The sequence below is a fragment of the Mesocricetus auratus genome, unplaced genomic scaffold, assembly GCF_017639785.1.
Source record: "Mesocricetus auratus isolate SY011 unplaced genomic scaffold, BCM_Maur_2.0 Super-Scaffold_100011, whole genome shotgun sequence".
NCBI classification, from domain to species: domain Eukaryota; kingdom Metazoa; phylum Chordata; class Mammalia; order Rodentia; family Cricetidae; genus Mesocricetus; species Mesocricetus auratus.
Genome location: NW_024429195.1, coordinates 69,041,046 through 69,059,950, shown reverse-complemented (window position 1 = coordinate 69,059,950; position 18,905 = coordinate 69,041,046). Strand labels below are relative to the sequence as shown.

The 18,905-nt window shown below is 42.3% G+C and overlaps 1 protein-coding gene across 3 annotated transcripts in view; it reads left to right on the top strand.

Annotated features, from left to right (window-relative positions):
* Positions 1-18,905, top strand: part of Poc1b (POC1 centriolar protein B) — a 103,822-nt gene that overhangs the window by 66,013 nt on the left and 18,904 nt on the right. For all 3 annotated transcript variants that reach the window (XR_005880510.1, XM_040754990.1, XM_040754991.1), the window contains exon 10: positions 5,615-5,695. Coding sequence is in view for 2 of the 3 variants with exons in the window: in XM_040754990.1 (XP_040610924.1) it covers positions 5,615-5,695 (81 nt within the window). In the remaining variant the exon portion in view is untranslated. The remainder of the gene's footprint in view (positions 1-5,614; positions 5,696-18,905) is intronic.

Genomic DNA, 18,905 nt, shown 5'->3' with positions numbered 1-18,905 from the left:
CCAGGTTAAATCACCTGGAGATGTCATAGCTGTTTGAGTTAACTGTCTATGTGACTGACTTTTATAAAAACATTTTCCGATGCTATGCGAGAGAAGTAAATGGATTCTGCAAGTAAACAGCCAATCATCTTGTTTTAAAAATAAGTTCACAATAAGGCAAAATATAATTTTTTTAGAAAGAATAGTTTTAATGTTATAATAATAACTGGGTATCAAGGTTAGGGGTGTGTTTTTGTTTTTGTTTTGTTTTTTGTTTTTTTGAGACAGGGTTTCTCAGTGTAACAGTCCTGGCTGTCCTGGAACTCACTCTGTAGACCAGACTGTCCTCAAACTCACAAAGTTCCACCTGCCTCTGCCTCCTGAGTGCTGGGATTAAAGATGTACACCACCACACCTAGCTATCAAGTTATTTTTAAAGTCTTCAAATTAATGGATATAGATTCATGTTTAATTTAAAACTAAAACTTTCACACAAGTGTAGCATAGATCAAGAGAGAATTGCTGTGCTCACTAATGATAAATTATGTTTTAAAATACTTAATTTTCTGAGTTAAAATTTCTTTCAAAGCTTTAGGAAGGTGCACTTACATTACTTCAGAAATACTTTACAGCTGAAAACATTCTGAGTGTTCACAACTTTAAAAAATATAAAGATTTTTTTAACAAAAAGTATTAAAGTAATTTCTTCTTGCAGTAGCCATGAGTGGTTTGTTTTGTTTTGTGTCTGGAACAGTACCAACCCACTATAATTTATATTTTAATATGTTTTCTTAACCTTCTGCATGAAGTTGTGTGGCTTTTGCAAAGCCCACTAGTGTCCCAGCTTTAGTGGCTCCATTTTTATGAAGGTAGGGGACCCTGCAGAGTCTCCAATGTGTAAACTACTAATCCTTAATGGGCTGAGGAGTGACAGCCAAATTGCTCTGAGAAGACACCAGAGGAGGCCACGTGAAGGAAGTCATGGAGCATAGAAGCCTTGCTGTGTGGACACCCCTCCTGTGCTGTGTGGACACCCTCCTGTGCTGTGTGGGTACCCCTCCTGTGCCCCCATCCTCTGGCCTGGGGGTCTTCACTAGTCCAATAACATTAGTAGTTCGTGGCAACCTGGTTAGCTGCCACGAGAGACACCTGCACTGTACTGCCCCAGGAAGAAAACAAACAAACAAACAAAACAAAACAAAAACAACTTTGCTCTCAAAGGGTGGTGCAGATGTTATATTTGCATAACTGTCCTTTGTAGTCTTCTCCCCTTTTGCATATTTAATTGGAAAACCAGAAAGCATTCTAAGGGACACATCCACGTGAAACTAGGAGTTTGGGTAGTTATTCTAGACTAGGCAGAATATTAGAAGGCATAGTACTTAAGTCAAAATTGCTAGTCAAATAGTTATCCTGATCGCTTTCAGTTTCAAAATGGCCACTTGAATATCACCATTATCTATAAATTGCATATGAAATTCAACATGTTACTTAGCAGGACAGGACATTTCCTTTAACTAAATACTTTTTGATAGCCTGACCATGATCCATTGTTGAAAATTCTGTTGTGATCAATAGCAATCTTCAAATCTGAGATCAAGTTTTTACCTTAGTCTGATTAATAAGGTTAAATCGTAACAATAACAGTAAGAATACCTAAAGCCTGGAGGCTGGAGAGTTAGCTCAGAGGTTAAAAGCACTGTCCACTCTCTTCCAGAGGACCTGGGTTCAATTCCCAGCACCCACATGACAGTTCATAACTGTCTGTAACTCCTGTTCCAGGGAATCTGACACCCTCATCCAGATATACATGCACATAAAATTAAAAAAGAAAAACCGGGCATTGATGCCGGCACTCGGGAGGCAGAGGCAAGCGGATCTCTGTGAGTTCAAGGCCAGCCTGGGCTACAGAGTGATTGTCAGGACAGCCTCCAAAGCTACACAGAGAAACCCTGTCTCGAAACCCCCCCCCAAAAAAAAAGAAAAGAGAGAGAAAGAATACCTGACACCTATATGTCTTTACATAAATTATTTCATATTTGCTACAAATACAAATACTGGAAGTCTGTAACGCTTTTGTCCACATGAGACTTGAAGAGAGTCAGAGTTGAAGCTAGTGGCTGGCAGTGCTGGTGTCACAACCCTGGCACCGCGGCCCATTACACACCTTTACCCATCTGTTACGGTGCTCCGGCGTAATGGAAGTTCAAATCTGGCCCTGTCAGCAGGCACTGACACATCTCTGTGCTGGGGGTCCTAGCTTTAGGGCCCGTTCCTTGCCCTGCAGGACCGTGTGGTCTAGGGAAACGTTGCAGACTGCGTTAGCACAGGTGCTGATGGTCTTGGATTCCTGGGTGATGTAGACCCTCAGAGCAGGTGTTGAGGGACTTTCAAGACTCTACACAACCGTCTCCTCGTTCATAGATCTCAGCTGTTCCCCTGTCCAGCTGATGAGAAGCCAGTCTCTCAATCCCACCCACTTCAAGGCAACTTGATTTTATGCGGCAGCAATTTTTGCTGCCATGCAGTAAAATACTAGTAGTTCCATACCTTCCAAACTTAAAGGCAGTCAAAGATTTTTTTTTTAAATGGGAGGTGCCTCCTCTTTTCCTTGTGATTTAAGCTTTCTAGGCATTTTCTCTTGCAGAGGAGGAAACTAACTTGTTGACCATTTTTATCTGTACACTAGGTGGCAGTAGAGAAAAGAGTAAGATGGCTCTGGCTAGCTTGCCTAAGATTAAAAAGAATGAAGTCAGCCAGGTGTAAGGAGTTTGTTTCCTGCTGAGGAGCAGCTGGAAGGAAGCGGAGGCGCTGGTGGACTGACCCAGCCTTCCTCCATCTTTCCCGTACTCCAGTGTGTCCCCGCTGTACTGTGGCTCCCAGCTGTGGGCCTCCACTACCACAGTGGGCTGGGCCATTGTAAGATGCATCTAACATCCCTACCGAGCACGGTGCACACATGCCTATAATCACAACACCTGGGAGAAACAGGAGTTTGAGGCCTGCTTTGTGGTGGCGTAGCCATGGTGAGATCAGTCCTCAGAACAAAACCAGGCCAGCAAGCTGACTCAGCGGGTAAAAGGGCTTACAGCCCCGCCTGCCATCCGGAGTCCAGTCACTGGGATCCACATGGTGGAAGCAAAGAACCAAATCTCACAAATTGTCCTTAAGCCTCTTACACATGTACCACGGTACGCTCACATGTGTGAGTGTGCATGCGCTGCATACACATGTCTGTAAATAAAATGTAGCCCATCAAGCCTGCCTACTTTAATAAAAGTTGTTCTGCTCTTTTTTTGTTGTTGTTGTTTGTTTTTCAGAGACAGGGTTTCTGTGTGTAGTCCTAGCTGTCCTGGAATTCACTCTGTAGACCAGGCTGGTCTTGAACTCACTGAGATCTACCTGTGTCTGCATCCCAAGTGCTGGGATTAAAGGTGTGTGCCACCATCACCAAGCTATTCTTTCTAGGGCTCAGCCTACAGTTAGAGTAGTGTCTGTCTCTCCCAGGTGGGTCTCTCTAAAGCATGTAGACTCCAGCCTCATGGTTTTCCCAGATTTCTTCACTCTTTAATTTGGCCTTGGACAAACTTTAGTCTGTCTCTGTCTTTTCTCCTACCCTGTGCTCTTCTTACTCGTTTGGGCCTTGCCTATGCTCTGCCATGGTACTGGGAGGCTCTTTATCTCACTCTGTCTCTCTTAACTTTTTTTTAAATGTGCATTGGTGTTCTCCCTGCATGTATGTCTGTGTGAGGGTATCAGATCTTGGAGTTACAGAGTTGTGGGCTGTCATGTGGTTACTGGGAATTGAACCTGGGTCCTCTGGAAGATCAGCCAGTGCTCTTAACCACTGAGCCATCTCTCCAGCCTTCTACTTGTTCTCTGACATTCATTTTGTTTTTATTTTTGTGTAGAGAAGTTCTACTAAACTGAGTGTCTTTCATAAGTGTCCTCTGTCACTGAGCAATCCGCTAGGTTTCCTTCTGGTCCCTAAGTGTGCTGAGTGCTAGTAAGTTTGCTAGAAAGTTCTGCTATCCGTATTGTCCTTGGTTCACTTCTTGGTATTGAGGGTGACTGGGTTTTATTTGGGATGTTTTGGGGCCTTTGAATTTAGAAGCAACTTCCCCCAGAGGTAGTCATCAATCAGGAAACCATTCCCTTTTCTCTGTAATTTTACTGCATACATATTTCCAAATCTGTAATTAAATATTGTTTTGCTTTGAATGGCCAGGAACTATTGGGTAAAGTGAATTGTACTGAGTATTTTTTTTTCTGTAAGCAGCCTTTTCATTTCACATAGAAACCTTGAGATGTGTATTTAATATGAACTGGCACATTTGCATGTGTTCTGCTTGCATTTCATTGCTGTGTGTATTTCAGGGATGTGGCATTGCAGGCATTCCCCACAGCGTGCTTCATGGCTCACGCTGTTACAAAGTGCTGGTCACTGCTAACGTATCAGGCACTCTGGTTTTTCCAGTGGTGGTGTTTGAATTTTCACTTTTCTCATGCATAACACTGCTGAGAGCCTCTTTGGATACCCATTAGCCCTTAGGTGTTCACTCCTGTAGATTGTATTCCATGGTCTTTCTGTTTTCTACATTTCTGTGTATAAGCTTTTTGTACAGATTTTAGACATTTGCTCCTTTTATATTAGATATCATAATATCTCCTCTGTTCCACCTCTGGGTGTTAATTTTATGATGTTCATCATGATCTCCCACATCAGGTGTGAACAGATGCTTCTACCCTTGTCTTGTCGTTTGCTTTTGCAGTTCTTCAGATGTCATTCTCTGCCTCTGGTTACAATAAAGACCTTACTTGTTTATTCTAGAACATTCTACAGTTTGATCATCACGTTTGGGTTCTATTTACTTCCTGCCTACCCTTCCTAGCAGGGATCCATCATGTACCTAGCCAGTGTTTAGAACTATTGATCATCCTTGTCTGTTAACTAGTGCAACCAAAGTGCCCTACTGCATTTATTTCCCGTCTAGTGGACCTTGCTTCTGAACTCTCTGTGGTACAGCTTTCTGTTTGCTTGAGATTTCTTTAATATCAACAGAAGTTTTAGGCTTTCCCCTGAATTCCTGGTGAATTTTCTTCATTTTTATAGTACTACACATGCTATCGTTTGATCTGTCTGTATTTTAATTCGTTTGGGTTGTGTGCTGGTTGGGGCTCCAGTGCTCTTTGATCCTTCTAGCAGGGCTGAGGACACAGCAGTAGATTCTGTTTATTTCTCAGTAGGTAATCACCTGTTTTTGAATGACAGTTTGTTCCTTTATCTGCTTCTTACATCTTAACATTTTTTTTCTTTTTCTTTTTCTAATGTACTGGCTAGGATTTTTTTCTGCATCTCTTAAGGTGGGTCTTTTTACTTTAATATTCCTCTTTAGGTGAATTACAATACTTTTATAATATGAAAATAACTATTTATAGCTTATGTTCAACGTAGTCAATATCATGTGCTCTAGTTGGTTTAGTGAATTCATATTTTAGCAATATTTGTGTGTTTGTCGACGAATATATACCATTTCTAGAATATACTAAGAATGCCATTTGTTTTTCTTACAAATAGTATTTGGTTTTTTTATGATAGAAGATAAACATTAATTTATTTTATGTGTGCACACAGATAAATCCAAAACTTGAGGTAATGGATTTGCAGAGTTCTTCTCCCCCTGTTGTGGATGTCTTTTCTTTTGATTCTACCACAGTAAGTACTTTTTCTTTACTCCAGCCATGTTAAATTATTTATTACCATCTATTTCCTTAAAAAGTATGTGAGGAGCAGATAAAATGTGGGTTGGATAACCTAACACTTCAGCTTTGCACAAGTCATTTATAATTTCTAGACAGCCACAAGGGGGAGCAGCAACCATTTCCAGAACAACTTTTCCTTTGAAGACCTAAACTCAATCTGACTGATTCCCCCTCCCTGCTCCCTGCTCCTCTGCTCCTGGCTCCTGCCCCCGGGGTATTGCACCGCTATCACAGCGCAGACTGCCTGCTCTGTCGTTTTCCAGAGATGCTCACCTTCTAGATTTGCTTTTAGAAGCTCTAAGGAGAGCAGTTCCTCTCCTTTGTTTTTGTTAGTCTCTTCATGGATTACCCAGAAGAAAAGTATCCCTACCCTAATACTTGCAGTTTTGTTTATAAAAATGATCTGATATTCTACATACTGGGTGTCTGCAGGCTTTAGAATCAGCTTGAGCCTTTTACCTTCTGAGACTGCTCACTCTTCTACACAAATCTCCGGTCACCCTGCTGACTGCACAAGCCTTGCTGAGCTGGCCATGTAGTTCCACATCGTAGGTGACACTTTAAAGAAACAACCGATACAGTGACTCGAGTAGATGCCCATAGTAGTATCAACTGCAGAGGAGTTCCGCCTGGACCAGGAAACGCTCCACTTAGGAAGATGTCCAGCAGAGGACATCTTCTCATGAGAAGTTGTAGTAACAAGAACCACATGGTGGCAGCCGGCAGCTCATTACCAGAGGGAAAGCCAGGCCTCAGCTGGTAAAGCTGGTCTGTGCACTTAAAGTGCTCCTGTATATCACCCATCAGCATTTCTGCATGAATGAATGTCTTCAAATTAATCTTGCCTAAAACTTGCCACTATGTTTTCCCTATAGTAAATCTTCAATGAATTCTGTTACAACATGTGCCATTGACCTTATACAGCCCAGTGAGTTGAGTGTTCTGCCGTAGGTAGGTAGGTAGGTAGGTAGGTAGGTAGGTAGGTAGGTAGGTAGGTTGTAGCATGGGCTCCCTCCTTGTGATATATCCAACAGAATAAAATCTAGAGTTCCTGTCCTAGAAACTATTTCAGATCATTAAAAAATTTTGTTCTACTTATTGAGACACAGGCTCCCTGCCAGCACCCTTTAAACTTTGCAAAGACTCATGGCTTGAGGACTCTAAGCATTCTCAAGTTTGCTGTGAAAGATGGGCTTGTTACCAGCTAGGGCAAAAGGATGTCTATCCCTTGGCAGTAACCCAGAGACACCAGAATCAACTAATTACGTGGTGTCTGTAAGACTTTGAAAAAAAGTGCTAAGTAACAAACATGACAAGATTGGCAGTTGCTTTAAAACACAAACAAGATTGAATACTACATTATCTACAGGAAGGGAGCATTAGCCTGAATTATATGAACCTGCCTTCTTGCAACAAAGCTGGACTAACATCAATGACTTCACTTTACAAGAAACATTCCAGGTGATTGATTTGAAAAGTAGTGATGCCAAGCCCTGTGGCACACATCTCTAAGGGGGGTTTTCAGTCTTCGACCACCATGAGTTATGTAGTAAGACTGTGCCAGAAGATGCAGGGGTGTGGATGTGTGTCATAGGAACTCGCCTTGTACATGAAAGACACTAAAGTGAGACTTAGCTGTCCTCCAGTGTCCTCCTGAAGAGAAGGCATGCAGTGTAATGGTTGGTATCTTTGTGGTTTACACTTCTCTCTCTAATGCCTGGCAGAAAGTTTGATATGTTTGGGGGTTAAGATAAGATGTTACTAATCTGTATTTTTAAAGCTTGGTTGTATCCCCCACCCCAAATAAAGACTCTCAGCAAGAGGTTGGTACTGGCTATAATATAGACATGGTTTTAAAATGTCGATCTTCTCAAATGCCTTAATCTTTATTTCAGGTATATTAAGTGGCTTAATATAAAGAATCTTTTCTTTAGGATCCTGGTTTGACTCTTGTATTTTCATAAACCTAGACCAAGGTTCTGCCATCAGGCTCTGAGTTAGGGATGGTTAGAATATGGCTCAGTCGTTGAGGTTTGGCTAGCATGTGTGAACTCCTGGATTCAATCCCTGACCTCACACAGACAAGATTGTACTAAGGAAAAAAATCTGGGCGGTGGTGGCACACACTTTTAGTCCTAGCCCTCAAGGGGCTGAGACAGGTGGATCTCTGTGAGTTTGAGGCTAGCCTGGTCTACAGAGTGAGCTCTAGGACAGCCAGAATTATAGAAGAGAAGCTCTATCTCCAAAAAAAAAAGATAGATAGATAGATAGATAGATAGATAGATAGATAGATAGATATAAAGATTGTACTTAGGCATTTAGCATTTGCCATCTATGATGTAGGGACACAGGGTGTCCTAGATACCCTTTGCCACTCTTGTCAAATAGGAATAACATTGAAGACATTTGCTGGGACTAAAGAGATAGCACTTTCTGTAAAGTGTAGGCCATGTAAGCAGGAGGGGTTTCATTCCCAAAATTCATGTATAAGCTGGGCATGGAGGTAAGAGCCAATAATCCTGGGCAGAGGACAGGCCAAATCTGTGGGTCCTCAGGGCTCCCTGACCACATGGTCTCTCCTAGTTGGCAAGTTCCAGGCCAGTTTGTCTTCTCAAAAGATATAGTGATGGCTTTTGAGAATGGCATCTGAATTTGACCTCTAGTTTCCACATTTACCCAAATACTTCTACCTACAGGCACACACATGGGGCTAGGGTTGGGGGGAGGACCTTCAGATGAATTAGTCTTAAGTTTTTTTATTTTTTGGTTTTTACAAGACAGGGTTTCTCTGTATTGTTTTGGAGGTTATCGGTCCAGCCCGACTAGTCTTAAGTTTTAGTGTATTAGTTTTATTGTTTGTCCTACAGGTAGATGAACAAAATTTGGTTAGCACTCTTAGAGTTCTTCTGCTTGCCAAAACACTGGGTCCTCCTCAAAGATCTGAGACTTTATCTTTATCCCAGCCACAATGCATAGTGTAAATGTAATATGTATGCCTTTCTTTAGAGTTGAGGACAGCAATTCAGGTCAAATTAATTATTTATAATAAACTGAGAAGTTAAAGTTACATTGATGAAAAAAACAAGCCAGACTGTGGTGTTGTAAGCCGTTCACCAAAATTAAGACAAGCCGCCTAGAAAGGCAGGCGTTGCAATGTGTTACCTTGAGGCAGCTCAGCAGTCCCAGCCCTCCTCAGATGAAAACAAGCTAACAGTGGAGGAAACAAATATCAGCCTCAGGGATCTTGATGTCAAGTATAGGGACTTTTCAAGGACATGTTGGTAGGGCAGTGTTCCAGAAGACATTCTTAGTCACCTGGAGACAACAATAGAGGACTTTTCCAGGAGAAATAAGCCCTTAGCCTGAGCAAAGATGAGTAGGATTTTTTTTAATGGAATATTTCAGGTAAGCAAAGCAAAGTTTAGTATATTCCTTTAAAATTTTTGAAAATATGCACACCATGATAATAAAGTGCATAGCAATCTACTTCTGGATATCTCTTTCTCCCCTCTCCACACACACACTCTTATTTTCTTTCCTCCCCTCCTGAGGTGTGACTTTGTAGTTCTTGGTGAACTTAAACTTGTGGTCATCTTACCTAGCTCTGCCTTTTCCCTCCACACCTGGCTAGTTTGGGTCCTTTACATTGCCTTACCCAACAGATGGCAGATGTGACAGAATCCTGGAAGGATGCCTACTCATATACATCCATGTCCCTCAGTAAATATTTATCAGGGAGCTACTTTGCATTGCTCCCCATTCTCAGTTTTAAAGAAATGAGAAAAAAGCAATCAATTAGAACCTGTCCAGAAAAGCTGCATCCTTCATCCTAATCAGGGAACCAGCAAGTCAGACTAAAAATGCACAGTTTTTAGGAAGTGGATCAGAAACCACAAAAGTGAGGAAATGTGTCAAAGGCTTTGAGCAATAGAAAGAGAATGCAGGAGTGTGGTCAAGACACCAGCCACGCTGGGTGGCGGTGCACACCTTTAATGCCAAGCACTTGGGAGGCAGAGGCAGTCAGAGCTCTTGAGTTTGAGGCCAGCCTGGTGTTCAAAATTAGTTCCAGGACAGGCAGTGTTGCTACACAGAGAAACGCTGTCTCAAGGGGGAAAAAAAAGATGAGAGAGAGAGAAGCCCACCACATGGCAGGTGCCCTCTGAGGAAGGAAGTACTGCAGGGGCAACGGGAGCAAGGACAGTAACTAGGAAACTAAGGAAACCGCCTTGGGCAGTGGTGGCTTGACACGGCAGGCTCAAGGGATGTGGCAGGGCTGAAGACATTTTGAAGGTTGAGCCAAGAGGATTTCCTGGCAGATTGAATGTCGGCTGTGGGATTCCCTATCTCCTCTCCCAGAGGACAGTAAGGTGTAGCCCTGAATAATCTCAGGGCAGCTGGGCATAGCCTCATTTTGACAAAGAGCCACGAAGAGAAAAATAGCTGTGGTTTTCTTGCCTTGAATTCTAGAATCAGGGAAAGGAGATTCTCTGCTGTCCCTGTGACTTTGGGAAATACACAGCTAAATGTCCTTTCGAGTGACATTCTCCTTTGCAAAGATTGTTACATCAGCCTATTCAGGGGAAGAGAAAGGTTGCCCACTTGCATGAGACAGATGGTACATTCTACCTAGAAAACAGTGTTGTATTGACACATATGTGGACACAGGGAGAGTAGACTTGTACACAGAATATCTCCATGGGTGTTGTGGCAACAGTACATCCTGGTTACCAGACAACATTGTGTAACTAGTTCGGAGTTATTTCAGTTCCTAACTGCTTATGTAAGCAAAGATTTGGAAGGACTTACTTGAAAGAACACAGTGTCTGCAAATTCAAATGTCTCTAAACTAGAAGGTATAGCTTTGACAGCTTACAGTGCACGTGCGGCCTGGAGACATGGCCCAGTGGTTACGAGCACTGGCTCTTCCAGAGGACCCAGGTTTAACCCAGCACTCACATGGCAGCTCACAGCTATCTTAACTCCAGTTTCAGGGCATCCAACACTTTACAGACATACATGCAGACTAAATATCCATACTGATAAAGACAAATAAATTAATCTGTTTAAAATGTACCTGTAAGGCATGGTGCTCTAAGCTCCTGCCTCCTCTCCCAGTACTCACTTTCCTGGGTTTACCCACAAGCACCCTCAAGTTGAAGTAGGTCAGGTTCTTTCTTAAGGTTTTTAAACTTTGCAACAGCTTATAAGGCTTCATTGGATTTGTAAATTTAGCATATATGATTTCTGGAAGCAGGTTCCTAGTGGGTTATTGAAAGCAGGCAGGTCTGTGTGTTCTCAGCACTGTCTCAGTGGCCCTGCAGGGTCTTTGTCCTGTCCTGCACTGGAGAGTTTGCAAGGACATATGCAGGTGACTGTGAGACCCAGGCTGGACTCTTAACTGGTGCCTCCCTCCATGCAACTTGCTTTCTTTAAAGGCCCCTTGTCTTAATTTATCCAATAGCAAATGCATTAAAGTTACACAATGATGTTGAATGTTAGATTCTCGGGTGCTTAGTAGGAATAAAAGAGGAATTTTTAAAAGATTAAAGAAATATCTTTAGTCCTCTTTATTAAATTGAAATATGTGAAATAATTAAATTGTCAAAGGCATTGAAGAAATAGAAAGTGCATGCAAAAGTAAATGAGGGGGAAAATGCATCTTCACAGGTCTCCTGTCTGAAGTAAAACCTTTCTGTCTTCTAGTTCCTCAGATCCAATCTTTTTGAAGAGTCAGAAGTGGGGAAACTTGCCAGATAATTAGAACTACCCCTGCTCTTAAGGCACACCACAGTCACATGCTAGGGAAACTACTAACTTTTTCAGTAAAAAACTGGCCTTTCCTTGTGTACTGATTTTAAAGCACCAACAACAGAAATGTTTGGTGTGTTAAAGGAACATGGCGCCTTGTTTTCTCTATGAGCTCTCAATGTCATAGTCTTAATTCATCTCTCTGTGAAGGAAATGGTGCAGGCCAGGATCATTTTTTCCACTTACATTAATCTATCCTTCAGTAAAATCATGACAGTAAGTCCAGGTTATTGTATTCAGGTATTACCCCCCCCAAAAAAAAGTGCTATTTTGAACTACTTTATGTTTCAAAGTCATGGAGAAAGATTTAATGAATTTACCAAAAATTGTGTACAGATCAAATTTATATAAGTTGTCCTGGTTAGGTAGCACTTTTTTTCTGTTTCTTTACTCCTGATGATAACAGTGGTTTCTTTTTCTATGTTACATGTATCCTTATTGTAACAGGAAACTGTACAAAAGGATTCTTCATAATATGCTATTGGCTGCCTAACCTACTAAGGAAGTGTTGCAAACCCCTTTAGAAACTAGCACTTTCTGGGCACTGGAGGTGTTGACGCTGCAGATCTTAGCTCTGCCTCTAACTTCCTGCGGTCCTGTGTCTAAGCCGTGACTCTGCCCCAGTGACACCACCAGCTCCCCTCTGCCTGGGAATCCAAGCTGCATCCCAGTTCCCACAGCTGAGGCGAAGGCATGCGGAAAATGCCCGCAGCTCTCAGCCCACACATCCAGTGACAACTGGTTCCTTCCTCTTCCTGTGGAAGAACGACATCCTCTGAGATGAGAGGACATGCACCCTGAGGAATGCAGGAGCAGCAGAGAGCTTTCGCACAGGAGATTAACGACTTGGGGTAGCATTCTGAAAATGCTCTTCTGGCTGTCACCCAGAGAGAGGAATGCAAGGCCATCTGTGGGGCTGTGGCATTAAGTGACCTTACTTTTACCCCTCCTGTGCACCGTGCCCATCAGGGTCTGAGTTACAGGGTGCTCTCAGTGAAGTGAGCTGGGCCCGATCCTTCCTTGACAATGGGTTACATGGTGCAAGTAGAGAGTTTGCTGAAGGACACTCTTCAGTCAGTCCTTGGTTCTTTACGACGTTACAGGCTGTGAAATCTTGGGGCTTCGGAGCTATTCACAACCTCACAGTCTTGGAGATTCAGACTAGCAGCAGTCCTCCCTTAATTGTCTCTTGTCATTCCCTTCCACTCTTGGGACAGTCAGACATCATAGAGGATCTCGTACCCGGAACATACCCATGCATCCCCAAGCACAGATAATGAACCATGTTGCTGAACAAACCAGCCAGTCCCAATACTTAAGCTTCTGACTTACTTCATTTGACTTTTACACTTAACAGATTTCAGAGCAGTTTGATTTCCTACAGTATTTTATTTTCTTCACTTGAGATAATGATAAGATTCCGATTTTACATGCATCTTTAAGCTTTTTTCCCAAATCACTGCAATTTTTTGGTGAGTTTCTGTGTTTATGGTGGCGAAATTCTTTACTGTTTGTTTTAGGTTGAAGAGGAGATAGAGAAAGGAAGGAATGTCAGGCATTTCCTCTTCCTCTCCAAAATGTCTTTTTTATGAACACTCCTCTTCCCTCCTTAGGAACAAAGTGTTTTAGTTCACAAGGGCCCTCTGAGTGTCGAGTATATGACAATCCAGTCACTTTCTATGTCCCCAACCTTTAGATGGTCATTATCAGTGTATTTACTATCTCATCTTACTTCCCAGCTCTCTCTAGTCTTTACAAAACTTCCAGACCTCTGTAAGAAGCTCCTTGTATGAAATTTTTGCTGTTTGAGCTTATGCTGTTCTGCTAAACCCTGAATGATACATAGTAAATCTCCCTAAAGAATGATCGCTATAAATGAACGCTTACCCCAGCACTGTTTATAACAACAGCAGCAAGAAAAGAACACAAAACAGATGTCCTTTTAAAGATACTCGTTAGATAAAGGATATTTGTCCGCAGAGGGAATATTGTGTAGCAGTTAGTTTTGTGTCTAATGTGAATCTCTATTTGGTCCTGGCTGGGTGGACAAATCTCTAGGGAACACTGGTCCGCATCTGACTGGCAACGGCCTGTTTTACCTGAGGACTGGGTTCAACCGCACCACCAAGGGGTGAAAATTGACAAAAACTCAATGTAGACTGAATTTTAGTTGAGAATACCAGTGTTGTTTACTGGCTTTCGTAATAGGGAGTGCCATGGTTATGTTAGGGAAGGTCTTTTCTTTAGAACATAGATGGTCATAGTGCAGGGGAAGGGCCTAATGCTACCAACTTGTCAGGAGGATGACAGATGTAGCAGACTTTGTTCACCCAGGAAGAGGGTCATTAGAATCCAAAAGCTTGAAGAAGAGGCTTTGTCCTCTAGGCTCGGGAGCTAGGGGACAGACACTGGAAGTACTTGCACCTTCAGTGATGTTGGCAACTGGCACTGAAAATACCCAGGGTCAATAAGAATCAGTGCTAGGAAGAGGCTGACAGGAAGTACAGGCAAGAAAGAACAAGTCTCTACTCCTCTGACCTGGATTCCATTTGCAAAGCCTGAGGGGAATCGGCTGTCATGGGATCCTGTGAGTTGCAGAGGGGCCAGTCTGCCTCACAGAACAGTTCCAAGGATGGACGTGGTACCAAGAAATACACTCCGTACTGTATGAGGCTCTGTTGGAGCAGAGGACAGGAACTTTCAAAAGGAGCTTCAGAACATTAATTTCACTCTAAAATATGTATGCAAGTATTTCCTCTCAGTAGTAATACATAGCATTTTCTGGAGGCTGGAGAGATGGTTCAGCAGTTAAGAAAAAACCAAAATTTATTCCCAGTACCCACATCCCCCTCCAAACCCTCCCATGTACCCCTCTTCTTTTACAGATTGTTATCACATGCATGTAAGTTTATACATTTATATTCCTAAATACTACCTGCTCAGTCTGTGTAACGTTACTTGCGCATTTGTTGTCAGGGCTGACCTTTGGTCCTGGACACCTAGCTGGTGAGCTCTTCCCGGGGAAAACCACCTCGCCCGTCCTCAGTTGCCGGTAGTTCGTTGTGTGGGGGGAGGCCTTGGGACCTTCTCCCCATCCTCTGACAGGTCCATGGTGCTCACGTTTGGGCAGCCATGTTGGTGAGACTTGAGGGGGGTAGCTTGGGGCATTCCCAGGAGACACAGGCTCACAGCTAAGTCGTTTATGGGAGGACAAAACTTGTTTGTGAGCCCACGGGGACAGAGGATAAGAGTGAAGGAGAGTTCTTTTTTCCACCCTGTGCCTTCTGGAGCTCATACAACACGCAGATTGTCAGGCTGGTGACAAGTGCCATTACCTGCCCAGCCATCTTTCCAGCCATGTGTTTATTTCTGGTTATTGTGATAAACAGGAAGTATTACCAGGTTAATTTCGTTTTTTAGAGATTTGTGTAGCTTACTGTTCATCCGTGCCTCTCAGGCTGCCTTTTTGTATATGCTTCTCATTTTTCTATTGCTTTGTTCATTTAAAAATTGATATCTAAGTCATTTTATTTCAGAAGACTGACCTTTTGCTGGAAGCTACAAACATGCTTTCCTCATTTATCATTTTTGTCTTGACTCTTGACAACTGTATTGACATTTGGGAACTGATTGTTTTATCTTTGTGATTTGTTTCAGTTCTCTACAAAATCCCTCTCTGGCTATTAATTTTTAACGTTTTATTTTTAACAACAAATTTTTAAATTTTAATTATAGTAATTTAGTTATCAGATGCAGATTGATAATTTAAAGCATGTCCTCGGTCCACTTTTTTCTTCTTTGCTCATTTGAATCATATTCACTAAACATATTTTCTTTTTAATACCTTCTTATTTCCCTGTTTGATCTTCTCCAGTGCCTTCATTGGTGGAACTCTAAAACGTCCTTTCCCAACCTTTGCCTATATAAACTTAAGGAAACACCCCACCGGAGCACTTCTTGGCTTAGCATTCGGCTTATAAAATAATTTGAGAATAATTGCCAACTTCAATAGCTTGTGTCATCATCTAGGAACGTAGTATTATAGATGAGTATTTAATAGCTTTACCGCATCAAATTCATATGTGTTCTCAGCACATTCTTGTGGTCCCCATAAAACTAGCCACCATTTTTCATGTGCTGCTGTTATTTTACCTCCCTACGTAAGCATCCGCACAGATTCTCTCACTGCACAAATCAAGAAGTCGGGCAGTTTGCCCAGAGTTACACAGCCAGGAGATGTGGAGGAAAAGTGGAGGAAAAGCAAACCCTGGACTAGACTTTCACCCTGACTCCCCAAGCGGTTAAGACCTCGGCCACCTGCCTTGTCACTAAGAATCATGGTTTTAGTTTCTTTCCTCTCATTCTTTAACCGTGTATGTGTTTCTTCACTGTAGTCTGGTAAAGAATACGGCTGGGTTAGTAATTCTGGTTACTAAATGTCATCTAACATCAGACTAACGCTAATGTTGACTAAATGATACTCCAAAATTGGAAGTATGCATGGGGGATAATAATTTATAAAAATTTGAGGTCATACATAATTAAAATATCTCCTTATTTTTAGCAAAACTGTGAATTCATCATTATGATAAAGCAAAGACAGTTGTGTGCTTTGGAATGTCAACTGAAGAAGAATTTGTCTGAAAAACATAGTCTTCTGGATTTGTGCTTCCAGAAAAAAACTGTGTATGTTTGTACAGTTCATTACGTACTGATATTCATGCTATGTCAACCCTAACCCGAGTCTGTGTGAATGTGTATGTTAGAGTGAACACAGTTCATAGTGCCCATGCGTGAAGGCCAGAGGACAGTTTGTAGGAGTCTGTTGGTTCTGCCCTCCACACTATGGGTCTGGTAATCAGTCAGCTCGTCAGGCTTGGCAGCAGGTGCCTTTACTGAGCCATCTTGCTGGTCCCTATTGACAGTGCTTTAAATTTTATCTTGTTCTTTATTTTTCTAGTAATCATTTACATCTGGTGTTCCGCCTTATGCTTTGGTCACTTAATGGCTCAGGAGCTCCCCCTCACCCCCACCCAGGGGGGAGAGAATCTCACTGATATACATTTAAATTCGCCAGGCAGTAGTGGCACACGCCCTTAATCCCAGCACTTAAGAGGCAGAGGCAGGCAAATCTCTGAGTTCAGGACCAGCCTGGTCTACAGAGCTAGCTCCAGATAGCCAGAGCTACACAGAGAAACACTGTCTCAAAAGATAGATAGATAGATAGATAGATAGATAGATAGATAGATAGATAGATAGAGTTCAGACATACAAGATTTTGTCTTAAAAATTTTTTTAATCATATGAGTGTTTTATCTGCATGTATGTTTGGGCCTGGTACCTGTGGCAGCCAGAAGAGGGCATCAGAACTATAGATGGTTGTGAGCCACCATGTGGTTGCTGTGAACTGAACCATTGAATCGTCTCTCCAACCCCAGTCCAAATTTATTTTTAATTGACCATGTCAACCAGTTTACCAAATTGTTAGGCTGTGTGAAGTTGTTTTAATATTAATTTCAAAGTAAACCACAACCCATTGTAGTGACGATATATTTAAAACTTCTGATTTAGAGACCAGTAGTTTTTTCTCAGGTAATGCAATGATATAATTAATTAATTAATTGTTTTCTCAGATAATGCAATGATATATTTAATTGTCAAGAGCTGTTCCTTTCTGATACTAAATGTGACAATTATCGTTACTTTTTTATTAGTCAAAGGAAATGACAGTTCTGGGCTTTGCATGCAAACCATGCACATGCTTGCGAATAGCTTGTTTATTTTTAGCTTTTGCCTTAGCACTGCTTTGCAGGCAGTTCTCTTGGCAGCAGTGCTATGGCTTCTTCCTGTTGTGTGCTTTGTACACGGAAGCCTGTTTTATATCCCCCTGTTGCAACTTATTTTATGCAGAAGCTCTCATCTTTCTACTCAGCTACTAACATAATTTTCCTACAGCATTTTAGCTGGCCCTTTTTTAAATATGAGGAAAAAGGAATTTTGTAAGAATTTAAGCAATGATTTTTATTTAAATCGGGTTCTTTTTTATTTGTATGCTGTTGTTATTTTGAGGCAGAATCTCATTGTGTAGATTTCGTAGCTTGCTATGGTAAAACAGGCTGGCCTTGACCTCACAGAGATCTATCTGTCTCTGCCTTGTAAGTGCTGGGATTAAATGCATGCACCACCATGCCTGGCTTAAGCAATCTTTTTCTTTTTAATGACAAAAGGTAAGGATGTATTCAATGTGTATCTCTTCCTCTTGCCTCTGCCCTCCTCTGAGCCATCCGTCCCACTAAGGTATAGATTAGGATCTGACAGTAGTGACTGGCATTTGCTTTTTTGTTTGTTTGTTTTTGTTTTTCAAGACAGAGTTTCTCTATGGCGTTGGAGGCTGACCTGGAACTAGCTTTTGTAAACCAGGCTGATCTTGAACTCACAGAGATCCACCTGCCCTTGCCTCCCGAGTGCTGGGATTAAAGGCGTGCGCCACCAACGCTCTGGCATTTGCTTTTTGCTGCTGTTGTTTGGTTTGGTTTTTGTTTGCTTGTTTTTCTGCTTCTCCTGTGCCTGGCTGGAGTACTAGCAGACTGTACTACTGCCGACTAGCCTGTGAGAGTAGAAAAGTCAGTATGTAGCAAATCAGACGTCAGTACATAGCAAATCGAATAGGCCATTGCTTTGTAAACTCCAAATAAGTGAATATCATCATAATTAGAAAATACCTTGAGTGTTAACCAAAGATGAGCTGGAGTGCTGTGGTGGTTAAGTTTAGGGCAATGAACCTGTGGTGTCAGCATCGTGGAGGATGGTGACTCAGCCTAAGTCAGGGACTGATTCAGTGGATGGCATTTCTCTCCCAAGAAACAAAGGAGCGGACACTGGGTCAGTGGGGGTTGGGGACTGGGTCACATGGTGAGTGAGAGCTACAGTGGAATGTGGCATGAGCCAACAGGAAGGTGACTGAGCATCAACTGAACCACTGGTGTTTATGAGGTGACCTCAGAACCAGTTCTCCTGAGAGGCAGTGTGGCTAAGAACTAAAGCCTTGTTCCTCCACACTGACCACTGAATAGTTGGCCTGAGCACCATGTAGTATCTTAGCAAAGAGTCAGACTCAGGTCTCACCCCAGATTTAACCAAATCAGCTCACACCTTTTACTGAGAGCCCTGAGACTTGTGCATAATATTAGAGTTTGAGACGCACTGGCCTAAGCGTCGTCAACGGGAATTGAAATGAGAGTTGGGAAACAGGAGCTCATGCAGAGACCATCCTGCTTGGTGTGACCTAAGAACCAAAACCAACTGGAGCCCAGAGATTGGGCAGGTTGCAGTGTCATTATGAACCCCATCTGGAG